Genomic DNA, 23,423 nt, shown 5'->3' with positions numbered 1-23,423 from the left:
AGCAACTAACTGAGAGACGGGCTGGGAAGAGTCTTGGAATAGAGTGGAGTGGAGTGAAGTGGAGTAGAGTGTGGCGATATTGGCGGGAAAGAGGGGCTTGGTGTTTGGTCGTGTGGTTGTGGGCTGAACAAAGTGGAAAATTCATAAAATGTCATTGTCGCTTTATTAAAACGCGCCAAAAACGCACACATAGAGAAAAGGATGGGTAGACCAGAAGGAGAGTTGTGGTAGAAGTTGCTCTTGTGAATTGAGGTGGGGCTAAGGGATGGGGGGTTGGGTTGGGTGGGGGTCTCTCTGCTCTATTGGCAAATTGGGCGGACGAGGCGACAGTGATGTTGTCTGCCTTTTGCCAGCCAGCCAGCCATCGACAGCTGTTGGCGTCATTTACAAAAGCTTTTTGGCCGTTTTATGGGATTTTGCAACAGTTTCATTTTCATTTTGGCACAAGAGAAAGAGAGAGAGAGAGAAAGGGAGAAAACAAAGAGAGGCAGAGGGAGAGTTAGAGTTGGGGCGGGTAGGGAGTCGGGGCTTATAATGCTGCCATTAGAAGTTGCCGCGCCAAGCACTTGCTAATGCCAAAAAGGAGATGACGATGACAATGATGATGATGATGATGATGATGATAATAATGACGACAAGGACAAGCACAAGCAAGAGAACGAGAACGATGATGATGAGCAGCACCAAGGACCCAAGCATATGTGTGTGTCTGACTGTCTCCGTTTCGCTCTCTGTGTGCCTGTGTGTGTGTGTGTGTGTGTCATGTTGCGACAACGATAATAGCTTCAACGTTTGTTCATTCCTTCACCGCTCCATGTCTATGTATCCTTCGTCCTTGCAGCAGCAGCAGCAGCAGCATCATCATTAGCGTCAGCGTCATATTTGAACTTTTAATATTGACGCCATTTAACACGTTCGGGTGGAAATTTTATAAATGACTCTGTCTGTCTGTGTCTCCACTTCGATTGCTTGCAATTTGATACTTGTTCCCCGTCTTTTCTATAGATCTACAGAGATGCCTTTTGATCGTTCGAGACTTGTAATGAATCAGAAAATACTTTGACAACTTAACTGAAGTAAGTTTTTTTTTTTGATCCTTAAAATATCTTGGCATACTGATCAAAATGCTAGATTCAAGACTTTCTTTTTTGAGTCACAGTATATCGACGATAAATTGTCTTGAGCAACTAAATGATTTAATCTACTGATTATCACCTATTTTATCGGTGAACGATTTTTGGTTGGTTTCGATTAATTCGCATATTAAACGATTCTAGCATTATCTTAGCAAAAGGGCGAAAGGCGCCTACTTCTTCAATCAGAGCCAATTGATGGCTGTTTCTATCCAATCGACATGAGTGTGTGACATCTTATAAATCGATATCAGTGTCTGTTGCACTTATAAAGCAAGTGAGTAAGTGAGTATGTGCAATGGATTGTTCAGGGCCAGACAACTACTACTACGACGACGACGGCACGGATGGCGAGGACGATGCTAGCGTCATGTCTCGCGGATGCCCAAACGACCCAGGCCAAGGGGACAGAAAAGGGCAAAAGAGATAGAGAGAAAGAAAAAGCGAAAGAGAGAGAGAGAGAGAGAGAGAGAGAAGGAGACAGAGAGATGGCAAGGAGCTCCTCTGCCGTCATCTTGTCAAATATTTCGCGCTAAATTAACACGACAGCGCGCCCAAATGGAGTAAGAAGATGTCAGCCAGGCAGTCACACAAGGCGCAAGGCGCACCAAGGCACAAGGCACCAGACACTCAGGCAAGGCTTTCGTTCTCAAAGGACGAACGAAAAAAAAAGTCAAGTGCTGCCTCCAGCACATCCTTCTGCATGGCGCCGCAGTTACACTATGTGTGTGTGTGTGTAAGTGCATAATTTGTTGGCTTTGTGCAGAAGTTACTACCCTGCCACCTGCCCCCTGTATCACACACACACACACACCGTCCACACCACACCACAGAGACAGAGGCCAAAAGTCGACAAAGCGAAGGAGGACGAGCATGAGGCCCAACATCACAATCGCAACAGCTGCCGTTGCCGTTGCAAAAGTTAACACCAACTGAGAGACTGGGTATAAACAGATTGACGGACAGACGGGCAGGACAGTATGGCGACGACGACGCCAACGACAACGACTACAACTGACAGACAGTTAGACAAACAGACTGAGTGACAGACAGACAGACAGACAGACGCAGCAAGCGACACGGCGTATTATTAAAATGATGGCAGCAATTTAGGCGCTGGCGTAATTAAAATTAGTCAACCTAATGATGCATCATCATCCCAATCCCATTGCTGTTCCCAATCCCAGGCAGGCGATAAAGTAACGAGTTACGAAACGGAGACGAAAAGAGACAGCAATAAAGAGAGAGAAGCGAGAATGTAATTCAAAAAGGCAGACAACAAAACATTGTCATTTTCCTCTAAATACAATTTTCTACATTAGATTGCAATGCAAGTTAATGAGATTTGAGAAGACTCACCAAACGAAAGGGCGTACAAAATCAATCCAGCAAAAGAAGGTGGCAAGAGATCAGTTCTCTGGCTTGGGATTGCCTCAAAAAAGTTTAAATTATCGTGACTTGAAAATGGCTTTAAAAATGTCACACTGGCAATTATGCGCAATAAAGTATGCTACATTTATTGTCCCCAAATGCGAGCCAGTTTCCTACAAACTCATTGATCTTTTCATTCAACTGTATTGATATAGTCAAAATCGAAATTTGACAGCGTTTCCATGACTCTCAAAACCATAACAGATATCTACAAAGATCCTAACGTATCCTAGTGCAACGTACAAAAGGAGGACTGCAACTGAAACACAATGAGCAAGACAGAGCATTGATGAGTTATTCATCATTGAAGCCAATTCCCATTAAAGTACACTAAATTTAAGAATATTTTCATATCAAACAATTTGTTAATATATATTTTTGAACTCATTTTAATGATTTCAATTCGTTTTCATCTATCTTAGCCGCAACCTAAGCCGACAGATGTATGAAACAACTCCAACAATAAACCACAATTGGTGGGTCGCAGGAGGGTTAGAGAATGATACTCCGCCCCTCCTCTCTCCTTGACACCCCTTTTAAGCTATAACATTTGATGTGTTTGTTATTAAGGAAAATTTTAATTATAATTATGCTTAAATCGAAATCGTAGAAATATTGCCAAGTTTTCAAGTTGACTTAATAGTTTTGCCACCACATAGAACACATACACACATACACAAATACATATATGTATACAGACGAGGCGCAAAATCCATATAAGCTCTATAGTTTTATGGTACTCAGATTTTTGGGTAAGCAACAAAGTTACATAGAAAAGTCAAGATGAAGTCGATCTAAAAACGGGTCAATGTTGTTGTTGTTATTGTTGCTGTTGCTGTTAGGGGGATTTAATGGGGTTTATGGGGTTTTGGCCGCACATAAAACGCAATTGGATTTGTGTGTGTGTGTGTGTGAGAGAGAGAGAAAGAGTGTTGGCCTTAATGTATGCTTTTAATTAATAACTCTCTTCCTCTTTCTCAGTCTCCTTCTCTCTCTCTCTCTCTCTCACACACTTTCTGTGTTGTGTGCAACCCTCCAACTGGGAACTTTGCTGCAAAAACATTTCTAGTCAGCCATAAAAGTGTCCGTCGTCAATAAACCCATCAAGTGCATATGTGTGTGTGTGTGTTTTGTAAATTAATTTTCTACTCATCACTGTTGTTGTTATTGGATTTTAATGCGCAATTTATGTCGCCCTTTTAACAGCCGATTTTTGCGCCATATGCCCGCTCCCTAACCTACCGCCCCACCTCCCCCAATCTACCAATCTATATTACGTAAGACACTTTAAGTAATTTTGACTTAACTAAGTTTCTCCAATGTTAATTAAAGCATATTTATTGTTAAGATCCCTTCAAGTCATTTCAAATATTATCTACAATCCCGAAAATGATTATCACATCTGGAAACCGTTTCGAATTGTCACTAAATTACACTTTGTGGTGTGTTTAGAAAGGAATTCCCAATCAACTTGAAACAGGAACTATCTTGCTTTAATTATTAATCCCCAAAACTTTAAGGATTCCCAGGCAGAAGTACCGAAGTATTCGTATTTTTTCTAAATATTGAAGACCCTAGACTTTTGTATATTGATGGTCCTTGATGCAAAATGAATGGACTACAAAGAGATCAAAGCAAGCAATTGAATACAATGAAGGTTGTAGGCTTATTTCATCTACAAGTGTGTATTAGGGCGTTTCAAATTAAAAACAGAAAAGTCTAGAACTGAAATGTAGTTGATGTTTTTAAGTGAAGGCTAGAAAATGGTTTACAAACAAACTAACTTGGAATTCTTTGTAGATTCTAAGGCTGCGCTTTTTTTTTTTTGACCCACCCTAATGTGTATAGGGATAGGAAACTTCACTTTATTTGCCTGCTTTATTTATTTGCAAATGATTTATTTATCTCTCTTCGATGCACATACACACGAGAGGAGAGAGAGAGAGAGAGAGAGTGAGAACTAGAAAATATCGGCAAATAATATATATGTACATAGCATTTGACTTCTCACACACTCGTTTACGCATACACACCCATTCACCCACCCACACACACACACACATAACTGTGTCTCTAACAATCTACATGGCAATGTGGAAATACAAATAAATATTTTTGCAACAGCTGCATTTGAAAATATTTTGCAATAAAAAACGCCTTTTATGCCTTTGCAGGCCATTGAAATGGACAAAACGCACACGCCTCAAACACCGCACACACATTCCACCCCCCACGTATGTACATACACACCCCTTAGTTGTGACCCTAGTTGGACACAGAGATGCTGCTAATAGTTGTCTGGCCTCCTCTCGCTTCTGCTTCCTTTCGGTTTTCGATGTCCTGTCGAAGTCAGTGCAAGTTCTGTTTTGCGGTCGTTCAATTAAATTTGGCTCAATGCATGCGGGCAAAGAAATGGTCGTGGAGGGTCGAGGGTAAGGGTGAATGGTGGAAGGTGAGGGCGGCAAGTGTATTGGTGCAATAATGACTGGATCTTCTCATTCTCTTCAGATTTCTTTCATTTCCTATGGACATGGATATGCGTATGTATGTGTTTGTATGTGTATACAGGATAGGCCCGTTCTCAATTAATTTATTTGTTATTTCCATTTAAATCATCAGCAAAACCAAACCAAAAATCGTATAGTCAACGGGCCGTGGGGTTAGCAGAGACAGAAGGGGCATATACATATATCGTACATTATATGTCCTATTAATTACCAAAATACTGTAGGAAAAACCTATGCACACACATAAACAAATATATTTATTGATACCCTAAACAAGGGTGGATTAAAACGGGTATATCAAGCTAATCAAGATGTAGGCAATGTATTCAAAAAATCTCTCAAAAGTTCTCGGTGATGGGCCTTAACTCAATAGAGCGAGCCAAAAGACATGTACAGGACATGTACAGGGTATCGAAAAGTCCATATACAATGTTATACAAGAGATTTTTAAATATGTTGGTATACCAAAAGGTTCAGTCTCCTGTTGGCCATACAATGTTGTTTTGCAAATTGCATTTGCACTTGTTTTTATTAGAGAGGTACTTGCGGGTGGTTAGGGGAGGTACCAAAGGCAGGCAAATGCAAGTGCAGCTGGCGCCATTTGGGAAGAGACACACAACAAACAAAAAAAAAAAAAAAAAAAAACGTAAAAATGAGAGGCAGGGAAGAGGGCGTTATTGAGGGGCTGATTGGCTGTTATGTCTGCCGCATTTCACATGATAAATGATGCCACAGACGACTCTAAATGCTGAAAATCGGCATGAAATCGATGTCTGCTTGTATGTATTTGTGTAAGCAGAAGGTGAAGCAGGAGGACAAGGAGGTGGAGGTGGAGAAATTTCAAAACAAGGTGGTGGCTGCATATATCCACACAAAATGCGTGACAAAATAAAACAAATTGAAAGCCAGCACATGAATAATGACCTTGATCAAAATAATAGAAACAACTAATTCATATAATGTTGAATATGTAAGTAATAGGAGAATACAGCTACAAAAATGCTGGAACTATAATTGACAAGTAACTTTAAGCGTGTCAGGTCAATTATAATTTAAATGACTTGAACATTTATCCCCATTTAGTATGACTAAAGTGGTAAACGAGTTAAGCTGGTGGATTAAGGAAATCACATTAAAGAAGAAGACCCATTGCAGAACCATTGAACAATTTGCTACGAAAACTTTAAGTGCAATATGCAATGCTTAGTTCTTGGCTAATTCCACCAAAGTATTTTCTATTGAAATTTCAATGTTTGACCTAAACCAGGGAATGTCAGGCTAAGAAGCACCATCGACAATTACTAGGAGCAGAGAGTCTGGTCTCTGGAAAAAGGAGAACGTACAAAGGGCAAAGGAAGGGAAGGCATATATTCGAACGCATATTGTTAACAAAGGTCCGGGTGCCAGTTCGCCATACGAAATCGGATATGTGAACATTCACACACACACACACACATCATGTGTGTGTATATGCATTGCTTATATATGTATGCAAAATGTATAATTAACCACACACACACACACAGCCATTCACACACACACACACATACATACCAATTTGAGCAGACTGGACCATAAGGGGGGCATGTCGAATGACGGCAACACCAAGAACACAAAAAACCAAGAGGGAAAAAAAGGATATGTGCAAAATGTTACGGCCGTTTACACAGTCAGCCAGGCACTTCCACTTCGACCCGGTTCGGTCCGGTCTGGTCCAGTCCCGGTCTCAGTCCCGGTCCGGACATGGACAACAAAGCATTGAATATTTTTCGACTTTGTTTTTGTTTTTTGTTTTTTTTGTTTTTTTTGGCTTTTTTGACTTTGTTGGGTACCCACCATCAATACCCTGAAAATCCGTTAAGCAATAAGTAAAAAAGTGACTAGGGAATTTTGTAAACTATCAATGTTTAAGGATATTTAAGTCGATAATTTCCGATTCAGCCCCTTTTGGATGCTAGTCAATGCAATCTAAAGACTTAAACGGTATTTAGTTAGGTCAAGGGTTCTTTTTTAATTTGAATATGACATTGGGTTTAAGCATTTAGGCTAAGCAAAGGCTAAGAAGTAACTGCAAGTGATTAAATCTATGCATCTCGCGGTTATCGATAACATAGATCCATATAAAGGTAAAAGTTATCGAGAAGCTTACCATCGATACACTTGAAAATCTTAATAAGTTGAAATTTGTATATCATTTCGTTCATGTATTTGAAAATAAATGCATTTGCATGGATAGAGTATATGCATTTTGGCTATAACCGATATGTGGGGGTTTCTTCTCAGCAAAAGCTACTCCGCTTTAGCCATTGTGTTGGCAACAATGAAAATTGGGTGGGCGAGAAAATGTTGCTCATTTTTTGTTGTTGTTGTTGTTGCTGTTGCTGCTGTTGTTTGTTGGGTTCTTAACTTGGTTGTATGTATGTGAATATGCTCTGAATGCTGTGGTCAGTATGTGTGTGTGCGTGTGTGCTGGTGGAAAAATATGGAAACATTTGGCACTAATTGCATGCGCTCGCTAGGCGGCAGCCACTGGAAGAGCGACAGTTATGACAGAAAAGAGCTTGGGTCCAGAACCAGGGACCACTCCAGCTACAGCAACAGTCTCGCTTACTGTTCAGTGCAAAGCACAAAAGAAATTGTGCAAAAATTGTTGTAACAAAAGAACAATACACACACACACACCACACACAGACACATTTACCCGCATACACATGTGCGTTGTTAAAAGGACAATTGCAGGACATCATAAACGTTTGTGAGCCAAAAATGTGGTGCACAAGCAAGAGCCTTTGGAACCACTCAGCGAACGTGTGTGCTGCAAAAACAAGAAGAACGAGAAGAAAAAAAGAACATGAAATTACTTCAAAAGTCAGACAGGCAGCAGGCTGGCATTCCTGTTGCTCCTGTTGCCACTATAGCTACTTCTTTCTAATAGTTGTTACACACACACACACGCAAAGAACATCGACGTTGACATCGACATCGACATCGTCGCCAAATGACAATACAAAGGATACCCGCGACAGATGCATACACAGTCTTGCTCTTGTCTCTGTATCGAGGCTTATTAGGTTTTTCAATAATAAACTTCTACCCAAACACACCCTCACACTGAAATACACCACCCACCCACACACGCACGCACACACACATAGCCACTCAAACTGCTAACACATTTATTTATGTAGATGTCTTGCAAGCAAATATGCGAAACATAAAACTTAATACATTTATGTAAGTTGGTTGCGAATAAAAAGCAAGTGTATGTACATACATACATGGATGGCACTTGGCATAGCTCATTAGTGTAAACAAACCAACAAAAAAAAAACAACAGAATAAGAAAAGAAAGTCAAGAATATATAAACATATTAAAATAAATATTACCAGAAAAGTTATATTCCCAAAGAAGTCTTTAAATTGGCAGAACTCTTTAACTGTTGAGCAACAAGTTTTAAACAATTCTCAATTAAATGAAGCTGAGCTGTTATTCTCAATTTGTTTAAACATTAATTCTAATAATGATAACATGCTATTCAACAGGCTGACATATTCTGCAAGGTTAAATCTAATTTTCAACCAGTTTAAGCCAAATACAGCTTAATTGTCAATTCTAGTCTTAGCCTGCGGAGTGTATATGAAAGTCGTTGTATTTGTTTTTGTATAATAAAAAAAAACTATTAGTCGAAACTCTTTGTCGAATTGCTTACTGTCTATCTTTCTCTTTTACTAACTATCTATCTAACTCTGCTTTTCAGTTGCTGTTATTGTTGTTGTTGTAGACAAACACATTATTTCACACTTGAACTATTTTTATTCAATTGCCCTTGGCGTTATGAAAATAGGTACAAAGTGTTGCATGCAGATACATACATACACACATAGACACATGCTCATGGATGTAGTTATCTTTAGACCCACAAAGACCTAATGACTGTCATTTACAGCCCTGCCATCATCATCATCGCCCAGCACTACCAACATCACCACCCGCTATATACACGTTGCAGTACGTTAAATTTGAGTGGCTGACAAAGTTTTCTGGCCAACAGCAGGAAATTTACCTTAGTTTTTTCTTTTGGGGGAGTGCGCTCGGCTCGGCTCTCTGTGCTCTTCTAATTGGTTTCGTGTGATATGAAACGTTCCCAAATCACAGTAAGAATAATCAAAAATAACAAGAACAGACAAACAAAATGCAAGCAAGTAGAGTGAGTGTGTGTGTGTGTGTGTGTGTGTGTGTGTGTGTGAGTAACCTGACGTCGGAAAAATTTATTGAAGAGCAAACTCATTTGACTATAACTTATGATTGGATTATCGGTTTAGTATGGCATTTGACAGAACCGTATACATATGTCCTCCATGTGTGTGTGTGTGTGTGTGTATGATAAGACATATGGCTATATATGCGCCTATATGCAGGCTATGCATTTTAGTTCTCCTCTTGTCCTTGTCTGTATTGGTGGGGGCAAAGAGAAGAAAGTCATAAATGCGCTGCAGACAAGCGGAAAGATGCTGGCTGGCTGGATGGCTGGTTCGTTGGCTGCTCTTTTTGGCTACGACTTTGCTGCTACATACGTCTGGCTGGGTCTCTCGTCTCTACCATTTGGTTGCTTCATTTGGCTGCAACATCAGCAGCAACAGCAGCAGCAGCCTCCGAAGCGATTGCTTTATGTTTAAGGGTTGGGTTGCCTTTTGGTTTGTATGTGTGAGCCTGTTAGGGTCTGTTTTATTGCGCCATAAACACGCACTTAAGCAAACACACACACACACACACTGACACTCACAGACACACACATGGCACATATCCATATCATTCTGTACTTTTAGCGCCCCCTCCGAAAAATGCCCTTACTCTCTTGGAAGTTTTTGGTAGCCTTTAGAAATGTGTAGTCGAGCGTAAAATTTTGATTTTTCAACCTATACAAACACACACACACCACATGTATTCCATGAAAAAGTGATGGCAGGGTTAGATGGGGGGACACAGCAACAGACAGTAATATAGCATACATTTAGGTGTCTGTAATAGTTAAACTGGTAAATACCCTCTTTACATATTTTAGCTAATTATTTGCCATCTAACTTAAGTGCTCGTAAGTACTTGAGATATTTTTGAATCTGATATATTTGAAATTATTCTCTAAAGTCAATTCCCAGTTTAATATTTAAAATTATAGCCACATTTTAGAAAGAAAAGTGACTTTCTTATACATATATATTTATTTTTAGACTAATATATGATTAAGTTTGTTTTCAAAAACTATTTATTAATACCTAATTAATTATTTTCCATTTCAGATGATGCAAACTAATACAAAGCTTCCCAAAGTAAGTTCAAATTTACATTATATGCCATTTAAAATGTTAAAAAAGAAAAGAGTAACTCATATTTCTACACATCTTGCAAAAGAGTTTTGAAACTCCTTGGACTTTAGCGTAGCCTTTGGAGCTATCGAGGAATAAATGATAGTTTAGTGCAAATTTATTTATGGAAATAAAGTAAAATGAATTACTTTAGAATTGGATAAGTAGTTGAAATATTTAAACTGGACTTGTTTTAAGTAGTCGTTAGCTTAAATCTTTTTCGCTTACGTTGACTTTAATATACATTTTTGTTCTAATAAATAGCAGCTGCTTCTGCTGGCTTTTGCTTCTTGGCAACGTTCTCATCTTAAGCTTTGTTCTCATCTTATTCCCCCCGCCCCTACCTCTTGCCAATGCAGCAAAGTGTCGCGCCATAGAAGACGAAGAAGATACACATATATAAAAAGAGATAGCTAAAAAGGGGCGGTGGAATGGGCTAGGTCGGTAGGCAAAAATCTCAGCATAAACTAATTATGTCTGCTTTTTAGGCGCTTAGGCAGGCGAGGCAACTGTCTCATCCAAAAAACACACAAATACACACTAGTCACACGCACACACACACGCACTCAGGAACACATAGATATTGAGTTTCTAAGCGAAATTTGTTTGCTGAAAGCCAACCTAAAGTGGAGGTCGGTCTACCTAACATTGTACTACAGAAAGTATTCAACAAGTTTTTGAGGTCTGTTGGCATAGCAAAACAGAATACGTACGTACGTACTTATATACACGTATATATATATCCCCTATGAATCTGTTTCTGCAAAGTCAATTCAATATATGTAGAATCATTCCTCAACTAGGACATATCCTTGATTAACTTAAGGTCTGCATCTATCTATCTCTTTTCGACTGGTTAATTATTTGTTATGTATTTTCTGCACTTTCTAAGGATTGCACAAAGAGTTTTGTATTTCGATAGATCTGTTGTATCTGTTAAGTCAAGTTTTTAATCGTTTGAAACTTATGTAATGTCCTTGCAGCGGCTCTGTTGGTCCTGCTGTTAGTTCTCTGCCGTTAACTGTTTACAGTGCAGTGAAAGAGAGTCACTCGAATTGAAAGAGAAACTCTCTTAATTATAACAGTTTGTGAAATATTTGTTTTGAAGAGAGGAATAAGGAATAAATTTCTGAAAAAAATCGTACAAACATTTACTTGGTTTATATTAAGGTGGAGGCTGAATAAAACGGTTTAGCCAAGACACAAACCGTATAAGAGTTATCCTTTTGACCATAAATCACATTGGCATTTTATTAACGTCAATTTCTATGTTAACCAACAATCAATTTAAATTTAGCTCTCCCTACTCTCTCTTTCTCTGTTTTTTTTCTCTTATGCTTTCTCTTTGAATGTAATACATTTAACGCAGGCGCAAGAAAATATTTCATGGTTCTATCAAATTTTTTATAGTTACTTACTTACAATAAAACTTGATATAATTTCACTATATACAAGTATTATAGTATATAACATTTGTAAAATTGGTAGAAAAATTCAAATATTGTGTGAGCTAAGTTATTGGTTTATCCAAAGAACTAAACTAAATTGAATAATTCCTAAAAACATTTCAAGTTCTTCTAATTTCTAATATATTTATGTGATATCCTTTGAAGGATCCCAAATTTGAGTAATGAACTTTTCTTCAGCTTTTGTATTTATTCAAAAAATGAATTAAATAGTTTTTTTGATTGAAGAGGAAAGGATATGATGGGCAGACTATACAGGATCTTGAATTGAATTGAGTAGTCATTTGTTTCACGATTAAATCAACGGCTTGGTTAATAGTTGCTGCTTAAATGATTAACCAAACACTTAAGCAGTATATTTCCATATGCATTAATTTGCTCGTCTAAATATTAGTTTAACCCTAACCTTGAGTAAAGTTTTGTAATGAACTTTCAAGTGAAACATTTGCTAAAGTAATTTTCAGCTGAACCTGTGGTTAAACTGCTGTGAAGGAATGGGCTCAAGTAAGATGTTCCAAGACATTGCCTATATATACATACATACATACATGTATATAATTTGCATTCAAAATAGAGCCTAAAATGAAATTATCGATGACAGACAAAGAGACAAGACATTTCAGACGTGGATTCAATTACAAAACACAAACACACACACACACACACACACACCCGCACAGACATTTGGACATTGGTCATTGCTTATACATATATATCAGTAACTTGTTTCATTCAAGTAATGCAGCTGAAATTCCAACACACATACATACGTATAAATGCACACATACATATGCATAAATATCTGTTTACATAAATGGATGTTATGACATTTGCTTACGGAACAGAATGAACATCATTATCAAGATACTCCATCAAGACACACACACACACACACACACCACTTAATAAACAGACCTTAGGTTGGTTAATTAGATAGAGTAAGGGAATTGGAGACCCAATACCCATCAGGTGTGCATATACATATATACATATATAGATATGTATGTGTGTTAGTACCAGTTTCACAGTCCTCCTATGCATAATTGGCCTGTATACAATTGTAATTATAAACCACTAATAAGATTCGAACACGAAACGATTTTCAAACGTGACCCCCGTTAAACCCATCTCCATTTCCATCCTTTCTCATCGTCCTCGCTGTCGTCGTCGTAGTTACATCAACAAGTTAATTTTGCATTCTAAGCTACAGCTAGACCCCTTCCACTTATGTACGTACATCACCAACATATGTGTGTATGTGGGGTCGTTTGACTCTGGTGACTATTTAATGAGATGAGGCAAATGAGTTCAGGCAATACAGTCAAAGAGTTTGGCACTTCGATCAAGAAACACATTTTGTAGAGTGCACGTGTATTTGCCTTGCCTGAACTTGGTTAGCATAATTTTTCTGTTGCTGCAGCGAATTTTAACTCAAAGATGTATGCTAAATATCGGAAAGTTTGATAAAGTGAGATCTGACAAAGCCTGGACTTTATTCGAGCGATGGAAAAATGAAAATTCGTTAATTTCTCATATCTTAATCCTATTGGAGCTTATTTCTATTCAAGTTTAAAGGGGTTATTTACGAAAATGGTCTATATCTAACCCCTATTCCTTCAGTTATTACCAAGATTTCTAAATGTTTTGTGTGTAATGTAATCCTCTTCATTCTGTTAAAGCCATTAGTGCATACCATGAGATTAGATTAGATAAACAAACACTTGTTGTCTATTGCCAGATGAAAAGATAATTAGATAAGAAAAGTTAATAAGCAAATAGAAACACAAAACTCAATGTAAACATATACATACATATATTAAAAATTTGAATCATCTGGAAAAGTGGAAATTATGAAATGACCAAGAGCAATGAATTAGTGGATGGATGGATGGATGAATGGATGGATGGAATGGAAAGATGATACAAACCACCAAGGGAAAGAAAAGCATTCATATGTGAAATGGAAAAATTATAATCCATATAAGAGAATGCAGAATGCGAATGAGTGGAAGTGAATGAGAGTGGGAGTAAAAGAAAGAGAGAGAGATAGAGAGACAGAGAAAAAGATGATGAAGGTAATGGGGGCAACAGCGACTAAGAAGAAAACGGATTCGATGTCGATGTCGATGACGAGTCGCCGAAGCCGATGCCGACTCGACTGCCGCCAATTTCTGGTCGCATGTCGGTCATAGATTGGTTGCTTGTGGTTGGTTTTTATTTTTTTGAAAATTTCTTAAAATTCAATAAATATTTATGAGTTGATAATACACACACACACACACACACTCATACAGCTGACATAGTCGCTCGGTTGAATTAAATGGATTACGGATACCGAAGGACAACGCACAGAGATGCCAACACGCACATGTGAGGAAAAGTGGAAAAAATACACCTACACATAGACAAAGTTTTGGTTGGGGGAAGTTCTGGCGGTGGTGGTGGGTGGATGGGGTATTTTCTTGAGTAGCTGTAGAATGGGCACACGTGGATATGCAACTTTAAGTTAGTTAGTTTTATGCATAATTCATATTTTGTTTATATATGTACATATGCATACATATGTATGTATGTGTGTAGATCATAATCGCTTAAAAGGACACACAATAACCAAAGTGTTTTATACTCGTTTCATAACTCAAGCTAATTATGAATAGTTTTCAATGACCACATGGTTAACGAGATTGTTGGACTCTTTTGTTTTAATAAAAGCAAAAAATAAGAATTCTCTGGAAGAAGCACAATGGACTGACACTGGCGAAGTCATAAGATGTCAGTTCTGCGCGATAAAAGTGCGCTTAACTTTCTATAAACGTTTGACCGCAGCTCGGGAATATTAAGCCATTATTAGTTTAAGCCAATTCACATTTAAGAAAAATTAATAAAACACTTACCTCTTTTTTAAATTTATGTCTGGTCGGCCTTGATTATGAATTTCGATAATCGATTAAGATAAAAACACATATCTGGTCGGCCTTGATTGTGAATTTCGATAATCGATACCCAAAGGTTGAAATTTAAGTTTAAGATGAAAACACAAATCTAGTCGGCCTTGATTTTGGATCAAGTTGGCCATGCTTTTCAAATGAAATGAAATTTCATTGCCAAAAATCAATGTACCTAGCCCGAAAATCCATAGAAATCAGTTTACAGCCAGAGCTCGTCTGGTGTAGATTATTATATTCGGAAAAAATAAAATCAAAATTCAAAATCATTGTGTTAATCCGGGTAAGAAAAAAAGAAAATTGTAAAAAAGTCTAAAAAGTATAAAGTCTAAAAAGTATAAAGTCTAAAAAGTATAAAGTCTAAAAAGTATAAAGTCTAAAAAGTATAAAGTCTAAAAAGTATAAAGTCTAAAAAGTATAAAGTCTAAAAAGTATAAAGTCTAAAAAGTATAAAGTCTAAAAAGTATAAAGTCTAAAAAGTATAAAGTCTAAAAAGTATAAAGTCTAAAAAGTATAAAGTATAAAAAGTATATAAAGAGTAAAATATAAAGTATATAAAGTAAAAAGTATAAAGTATATAAAGTAAAAAGTATAAAGTATAAAAATTATAAAAAATATAAAAGTCAAAAAGTAAAAAGTATAAAGTATAAAAATTATAAAAAATATAAAAGTCAAAAAGTAAAGTAAAAGAAAAAGAAAAAGAAAAGTAATTGTTTTAAATTTCAGATATCGGATATAAAATTTATATACACTAATACTTTAATAATGGCAATATTAAAGTAAATAGGTATATACAATAATTTATAACTCTTGGAATTTGTGGGTGCTTTGTTGCAGAAATGCGTTTGGCGTAAGTTCAAACTTTATTAATTGCCTTTCAAATGCAATTTAAAGTGCATTTAAATTCAGATGCTCCCATGTTAGAAGCGGAATTTTGGAAAATTATTAAGCAATCTAGCAAAGGAGTCTCTTGAAACTGCAGTTTTAATTCTGAAAATACTCGAAGTATGTTTGCGATTTGATGAAATCGCAAGCCACGTTTTACAAAAAAAAAAAATGGTCGCACACTCTTAAATATCACATTTATTCGCATTGGTGAGTGACCCACTCTTTGGTTGGAACGCAAATACCATATCTTCTCTCTTCTAGTTAATTTAGCCAATTTTGATTGAACAAAAACATCGGTTTGGCGAGTTTCTTTAACAGAAACTCTTACACTCTGGAAGGTTGGGTTTTCCCCTTCATTTAAAAGCAAGTCACTTATCATATTATCACTATGATAATATTGGTGAGTATTAACAAATGTTTGACTATAAATAATTTGCATCTTATGCTAAATAATATCGTTTAGGTGAGCAAAAATTCGGAAAAAACATCTACCGAACGACTAAGGCCCCGTCAAAGAAAAAGAAGACTTATTAAATGAATCGGGAGAATCGGCATATTTTTACATATATGGGAGAACATCGACGGTACCGCGGCCTATTGCCAGGGCGGCGAGTTTGCGTCCATTGTTTCCCATTCTTTATTATTATTTCAATTGTATTTAACCATAAAATAAAATAGCACAATTTCAATGGAATTATTAGAAAACTTTTTGATTTAGCTTGAAGCACTACCAAGGAGGGAAGGGGTGGAAGAGTGGGGGGGCTGTGAGGGAAGAGATGAACAAACTTTGGCAAACAACAAACAGGCAGCAAATACGCCAACTTATTTATAAAAACCCAAGAACGTAATGAAATTCTGTGCATATTCCAATACAAATACACACGCACACACACATACACACACACACGCACACACACACACACACACTTGCACAAGCTTGCTTGAGTTTTTATGCATAACTGTAAGTTCGTTTTGTGCGATTGTCTTCCATTTGAATGTGTGTGTGTGGTGTGTGTATCCGTCTGTCTGAATAGTTCGTCCTGGCATGCTGTGTGAGTGTACGTGATGTTCATATTTTCATAGATTCAATAATTTATAAATTTTATATGCTCTTGCTACATACACACATACATATGTATGTACATACATATAGACGGACACACCCACACACACACGCATACACTCAAGCGTGCGTGCATTGATCTGCGCTGATTTAAGCATCCTGTCGACAAGTTTTATTGGGATTCCTCTTGAGACATACCTTTACTGCAGGACGAACAAGCAGCAATAGCTTTACCATCAGCATCAGCATGGTGGCCCTTTTTTTTCTTCTCCTAGGATTGGGATTTCCTTTTTTAATGTTTAAGATCAAGTGAAGAAATAGGCGAATCTGTTTTTTTTTGTTTTTATCACAGATTTGTGTGCATAGACCATTGTCAACGAGGAACTCGTTGTAGATTGTTACTTGCAAACAAACGCAGAGATTTTTTAGTATTCAATTACGATTTACATATTTTGCGAATATAACATAGAAAAACCTTACATTCTTTTTAGTAGGAGAAGATCCATTTTGGAGTAAAGTAAGCCAATAGCTGGCTCTGTTCATCGATCAACTATTTCTTTGTCTTGACATCAATTACCATTTTGTTGTTTCGTTTCAAAACTTTTACAAACTGGTCCCTTGCCATGGCTGCCGTCGGCTTCCCCTCGTCATGGTCTTAAACATTTTCAACTTGTCGTTGCCATCTCACCAAATGTTGTTAGTCAAAACTCCAAAAAGGCCTTCTTGGCTTTGTCATTTTTTGTTGCTTTTTTTGTTACTGCTCTTGTCTTCTGCTAACTCACAATTGACACTAACTCCATTTCCAAAGGGAGAGCTTCGAGGATGATGGAACAAACTCCTACTACTATTACCATTATCCCGCCTCCTGTTCAGCCCGCAACTGATGCAGCTGTAAGTGAAATCTTTCAGTGCGTGTAAAATGCCGTTGCTCGGTTTTTGGTGCCACACCCACACACTTGCCCACCCACCCAACAACAACAACAACAACAAGAACAACAATAGCAACAAAAAAGGAGTTGGACAACAATGAAATGCTTTTAGCATCGAGCTGCTGCGAACGGCACAGCGGCAAGCAAAATTAAGTTAACAACACAGTAAAGAAAAAAAAAAAAAAAAAAAAAAAAAAAAAAAAGTGGAACAGAGAGGAAAAACAAAAAAAACTTGTGTGTACTGTTTTTTTATTGAAAATTGAGTTAAAAAACTGAAAGTGTTGACTATGACGATAGGCGGTGGGCGTTGAGAATGAGAACAACATATATGCACATATGTATCTACATATATAGTCGTGGTGCATGTTCTTGTTTTATATCCTAGCTGCAGACGAGTTGATCTTTTCAAGCGTTTTGTGTACATTCGATTGCCCTGCCCTGAAATGTAGGCAATACTTTTCATAACCGATAAAAATCTGTTTTATTTCACACAGTCTGGCTGTATTTTCAAAACTTAAAATATCTAGAGTGGCAACTCTGTCATTTTTCTAAACAAGTTGTTCTTTTTTTTTTTGATCAAGTAAACATTGCTTCTAATTTTTTCATGATTCGAAACCATATACCTACAACTCTCCCTTGAGTTCTTCACTTTTGCTTCGATACTCGTAGTTGTAACGTGTTTTGTGCTCTAAAATAGTTTAGTATTATTTAGTGTTCCTTATTTCCCATACATACATTGTGACTTGTAAATTTGTATTTGGGGTTTTTTTTTTTGTTGTCTTTGGAATCCTTTAACTGAAGTCAATATGAACAAGATATATCAAGAAAAGATGTTTGAGGACTTTCGCACCAAGTGTGGCAAGGTTTGCCTAGGAAGATTTGTTCTTATGAAAAAGATTGGTAAGTATTAGGAGAAAAAGATGATCTGAGGATGCTAACGGCTAATGTGCCTGCTGCTGTAGGAAGTGGATCCTTTGGAGATGTCTATTTGGCAAGGGACACGAAAAGCAACCTTCCATGCGCAGTGAAGGTGGAGCGCAAATCCCTGAAATATGAGGAGACGCTAAGTAACGAGTATAAAATGTATTTGCGCCTGAACAAAGAGGTGGGATTCGCAAAAGTGTATGATTTCGGAAACGAAAAACACTTTCGTTGGATTTCATTGGAATTGTTGGGTTCTTCGATTTGTGATTTGAGGAAGCGATGCTGCAGGAGGTTGACAGCCAAGACCGTTTTTATGTTGGCTGATCAACTATTGGCCAGGATAGAAAGCCTCCATAAGGAGGGTTTCATACATAGAGACATTAAACCAGCCAACATGATGATGGGTCTTTGCGGTCGCAGCTCGTTAAGATTATATCTCGCTGACCTGGGGTTAGCAACTCCATACATTAATCTCGCTACTGGCGCTCACATCGAATTTCAACCGAGTGTATTGGCCGGAACAATGACTTATTGCTCAATAAATGGAATGAAGCGCTATACGCAATCTCGTCGCGATGATATCGAGAGCATTGGCTATAATCTTATCTGCATGGCCAAGGGCAAGTTGCCATGGGAAGGACACGACAACGGCACATCTGCGAAAGCGGCTCGTAGGATTCTAGCCATGAAAGAGACCATCAGTTTGGAGGAGCTATGCAAAGGTTTACCCAAGCCTTTTCTTACCTTTATGGAGTATGCAAAGGCACTTCAGTTCACCGATGAACCTGACTATGTTATGTTGCGACGTCTATTTCGGTAAGTTGACATATTTGAAATGCTCTTATTAAGTACGTTTGTATCTTTACAGCGCCGAGTTTCGCGATTCTGGCTTTGAATATGATTTTCAATACGATTGGATTAGTCGTGACAAACATGATCGTCTGATGCATCGCAGGGTCAAGAAATGTCTTGGTCGAAAGAACTCCCAGTACCAATAGAATGTCGTAATTCAACAGATTTCAATACTGACGCTCCCGAAGGTATTGAAAATGAACCCCCCAGCCAGAACTATGTTTTCCCCACTGCTGTATGTCGTATGCACATCTTTTCAAGTTTCCCGGAATGTCTATTTAATTAAATCATGGTCCCGTATGCTTCAACAAGGTCCTCTGCCAAACAAAAAAGATACGACGTTTATATCGGTAAGTTCTCTGTCATAATGTTCCAAAATACTAAATAAAGTCCTTGATTTTTTCACAGCGCCAAGTTTCGAGATGGCGGCGTAAAATATAAAAAAAAGGCTCGAGCGGAGCGAAAAGCGATCGTATGCAGAATTCAAAGACCAATCTTAGTGCAAGCTACGAAGATGGACCGACTAGCCAGAATAACGACTCGATTGAAATAATGAAGCCCTTTTCGCTAACCCTTGGCGATGGTCATAAATGTTTTGGGCAGTTACCTTTTCCAGCGTTTTCATAGAGTTGTTTGGATGGTTTGTCCAATCGAAGTATGCGAGACAACTTGATTTCAAAGTGATTCCCGATTATGTAATAATAGCGTTGAGTATACGCTCCCATATGCTTCGTATGGATCATCTGCCAGGCGACCAAGTCAGGAAGGTTTGGTAAGCCAAAGGCATTCAACAATTCACAAGGCAGATTGATTTGAAAAGAGATTCCGATGTGAAGGACTATCTAAAAACATGCCATTCATCAACCATTTCAAAGAACGAGGCAGTTTGAGTTCAAGAAGGACCATGGCCATCTACAAATCAAATATTCAAGTCACGGTCCCGTATGCTTAGACAAGGTCTTCTGTCAAACAAAAAAGATACGACGTTTATATCGGTAAGTTCTCTATCATAATGTTCCAAAATACTTAAGTCCTTGATTTTTTCACAGCGCCAAGTTTCGAGATGGCGGCGTAAAATATAAAAAAAAGGCTCGAGCGGAGCGAAGAGCGATCGTATGCAGAATTCAAAGACCTATTCAGAGTTTGGAAGAATGTCCAATCGAAGTATGCGAGACAACTTGATTTCAAAGTGATTCCCGATTATGTAATAATAGCGTTGAGTACGCTCCCATATGCTTCGTATGGATCATCTGCCAGGCGACCAAGTCAGGAAGGTTTGGTAAGCCAAAGGCATTCAACAATTCACAAGGCAGATTGATTTGAAAAGAGATTCCGATGTGAAGGACTATCTAAAAACATGCCATTCATCAACCATTTCAAAGAACGAGGCAGTTTGAGTTCAAGAAGGACCATGGCCATCTACAAATCAAATATTCAAGTCACGGTCCCGTATGCTTAGACAAGGTCTTCTGTCAAACAAAAAAGATACGACGTTTATTTCGGTAAGTTCTCTATCATAATGTTCCAAAATACTTAACTCCTTGATTTTTTCACAGCGCCAAGTTTCGAGATGGCGGCGTAAAATATAAAAAAAGGCTCGAGCGGAGCGAAGAGCGATCGTATGCAGAATTCAAAGACCTATTCAGAGTTTGGAAGAATGTCCAATCGAAGTATGCGAGACAACTTGATTTCAAAGTGATTCCCGATTATGTAATAATAGCGTTGAGTACGCTCCCATATGCTTCGTATGGATCATCTGCCAGGCGACCAAGTCAGGAAGGTTTGGTAAGCCAAAGGCATTCAACAATTCACAAGGCAGATTGATTTGAAAAGAGATTCCGATGTGAAGGACTATCTAAAAACATGCCATTCATCAACCATTTCAAAGAACGAGGCAGTTTGAGTTCAAGAAGGACCATGGCCATCTACAAATCAAATATTCAAGTCACGGTCCCGTATGCTTAGACAAGGTCTTCTGTCAAACAAAAAAGATACGACGTTTATTTCGGTAAGTTCTCTATCATAATGTTCCAAAATACTTAACTCCTTGATTTTTTTCACAGCGCCAAGTTTCGAGATGGCGGCGTAAAATATAAAAAAAAGGCTCGAGCGGAGCGAAGAGCGATCGTATGCAGAATTCAAAGACCTATTCAGAGTTTGGAAGAATGTCCAATCGAAGTATGCGAGACAACTTGATTTCAAAGTGATTCCCGATTATGTAATAATAGCGTTGAGTACGCTCCCATATGCTTCGTATGGATCATCTGCCAGGCGACCAAGTCAGGAAGGTTTGGTAAGCCAAAGGCATTCAACAATTCACAAGGCAGATTGATTTGAAAAGAGATTCCGATGTGAAGGACTATCTAAAAACATGCCATTCATCAACCATTTCAAAGAACGAGGCAGTTTGAGTTCAAGAAGGACCATGGCCATCTACAAATCAAATATGCAAGTCACGGTCCCGTATGCTTAGACAAGGTCTTCTGTCAAACAAAAAAGATACGACGTTTATTTCGGTAAGTTCTCTATCATAATGTTCCAAAATACTTAAGTCCTTGATTTTTTCACAGCGCCAAGTTTCGAGATGGCGGCGTAAAATATAAAAATCCCATATGCTTCGTATGGATCATCTGCCAGGCGACCAAGTCAGGAAGGTTTGGTAAGCCAAAGGCATTCAACAATTCACCAGGCAGATTGATTTCAAAAGAAATTCCGATGTGAAGGACTGTCTAAAAACATGCTATTCATCAACCATATCAAAGGACGAGGCAGTTTGAGTTCAAGAAGGACCCTGGCCATCTACAATGTCTCCTCGAACAAAAAATGTTCGTCCTGATATAGTCCGTATGAGGTTTGCCTTTGTTCAAGTCTAGTCGAATTCCTATGCTCAAGATGGATCCACTTTAATCATATAATCCGATAAAAACAGACGGAGAAAAACCTTCGGAGGTTCTCTTCCAGATTTGATCGGGATCGGCCCACCTACCAATGCAAGAACTAATCTAACCAAAATCCATTCGATGCTCGGAATGCACCCAAGCAAGAACTAGTTGCCATTTTAAGTAAGAATTAATCGGACAACAAGTGATCGCCTGTCTAAATCTCAACAAGGATTGATTTGGATTAATTGATGAGAAAGCGACCTCGAGCAAGAAAATCCTCAGGAATTTTAAATTCAATTTATATTTCTGACGTTCACAAGGACTAGGATAAGGACTGAAACAATCGGCCAAAACAATGATAAAGAATCCCCAATTCTCTTTTTTAGGACTTTAGAAGAACTTCGAAATTTTTTAAGTATTTATCACGGATTCACACATCGTAGTTTTATATAGGCAGGATATACAGCCTGTTTCTATTTATCAAACGCGGTATCGAAGTCAAAGATCAAGATGAAGAACTCAATTCCATTGCGATCTCAATTACCTTTTTCTGTGTGTTATGTGTCTAGCCTAGGATCAGGCAGACTATGTCAGAAATAATATATTTTTTAAAAAACTGAATACTGTGTGGGCCTTTATGTGGTTAAAAGGGTTTCCAAGGGTTTTTTTTTGGTTTAAATTTTAATCCGGCAGTATTACAAGTTTGGTTCATTATAAACTGAACAAACTTATTATCGATATATAATAAAGGGAATTTACACAGTGGATAAACAATTTCGAATTTCCAGTTAACCAATTTATCTTTGGTGAGAAATCAGTTTTTGGCAGGCAAATGGTAAATAAATATTTGGCTTTCCTATCGATTATCCATGGGCCCAGGCCATCGCTCATTATGTGGACATGTGACACACACACACACACACACCCATACCCCCAAACCCCCATTCCCATGGCCACACACACACACACACACACACACACACACACACACACATAAAAAGGCACAACAATGCGTTTATTATTGTTGTCATTTTTAGTC

The 23,423-nt window shown here is 37.9% G+C and overlaps 2 protein-coding genes across 3 annotated transcripts in view; both read left to right on the top strand.

The window, feature by feature from the left end:
* Nucleotides 1-10,382: 10,382 nt before the first annotated feature.
* Ten-a (tenascin accessory) overlaps nucleotides 10,383-23,423 on the top strand; it is a 250,355-nt gene continuing 237,314 nt past the window's right edge. The window contains exon 1 of the mRNA XM_068295997.1: nucleotides 10,383-10,399. The gene's annotated coding sequence lies outside the window, so the exon portion shown is untranslated. The remainder of the gene's footprint in view (nucleotides 10,400-23,423) is intronic.
* Nucleotides 18,393-23,005, top strand: LOC137586674 (casein kinase I-like). Of its 2 annotated transcripts, XM_068302793.1 has the most exons (8): nucleotides 18,393-18,626; nucleotides 18,689-19,466; nucleotides 19,519-19,852; nucleotides 19,911-20,497; nucleotides 20,552-21,004; nucleotides 21,059-21,510; nucleotides 21,566-22,018; nucleotides 22,073-23,005. In XM_068302793.1, exons 1-3 carry the CDS (start codon nucleotides 18,533-18,535, stop codon nucleotides 19,646-19,648), a joined length of 1,002 nt encoding a protein of 333 aa, XP_068158894.1. In that variant the 5' UTR covers nucleotides 18,393-18,532; the 3' UTR covers nucleotides 19,649-19,852; nucleotides 19,911-20,497; nucleotides 20,552-21,004; nucleotides 21,059-21,510; nucleotides 21,566-22,018; nucleotides 22,073-23,005. The 2 variants fall into 2 exon arrangements, with proteins under 2 accessions (XP_068158894.1, XP_068158895.1); XM_068302794.1 differs by lacking the exons at nucleotides 20,552-21,004; nucleotides 21,059-21,510; nucleotides 21,566-22,018; nucleotides 22,073-23,005 and having other exon boundaries at nucleotides 19,911-20,274; nucleotides 20,339-20,352.

Source organism: Drosophila tropicalis, unplaced genomic scaffold (genome assembly GCF_018151085.1).
Source record: "Drosophila tropicalis isolate 14030-0801.00 unplaced genomic scaffold, ASM1815108v1 contig_158, whole genome shotgun sequence".
NCBI lineage: Eukaryota > Metazoa > Arthropoda > Insecta > Diptera > Drosophilidae > Drosophila > Drosophila tropicalis.
Note: the sequence above shows the minus strand (reverse complement) of the source record. Positions and strands in the feature narration are given on the sequence as shown.

What these genes read in the sequence shown, in the direction of transcription:
- LOC137586674 (XM_068302793.1), top strand. Translation starts at nt 18,533, where the DNA reads ATGAACAAGATATATCAAGAAAAGATGTTTGAGGACTTTCGCACCAAG. An exon ending in TGTTCTTATGAAAAAGATTG is followed by an intron (nt 18,627 to 18,688) that starts GTAAGTATTAGG and finishes CTGCTGCTGTAG; the next exon opens with GAAGTGGATCCTTTGGAGAT. An exon ending in ATGTTGCGACGTCTATTTCG is followed by an intron (nt 19,467 to 19,518) that starts GTAAGTTGACAT and finishes GTATCTTTACAG; the next exon opens with CGCCGAGTTTCGCGATTCTG.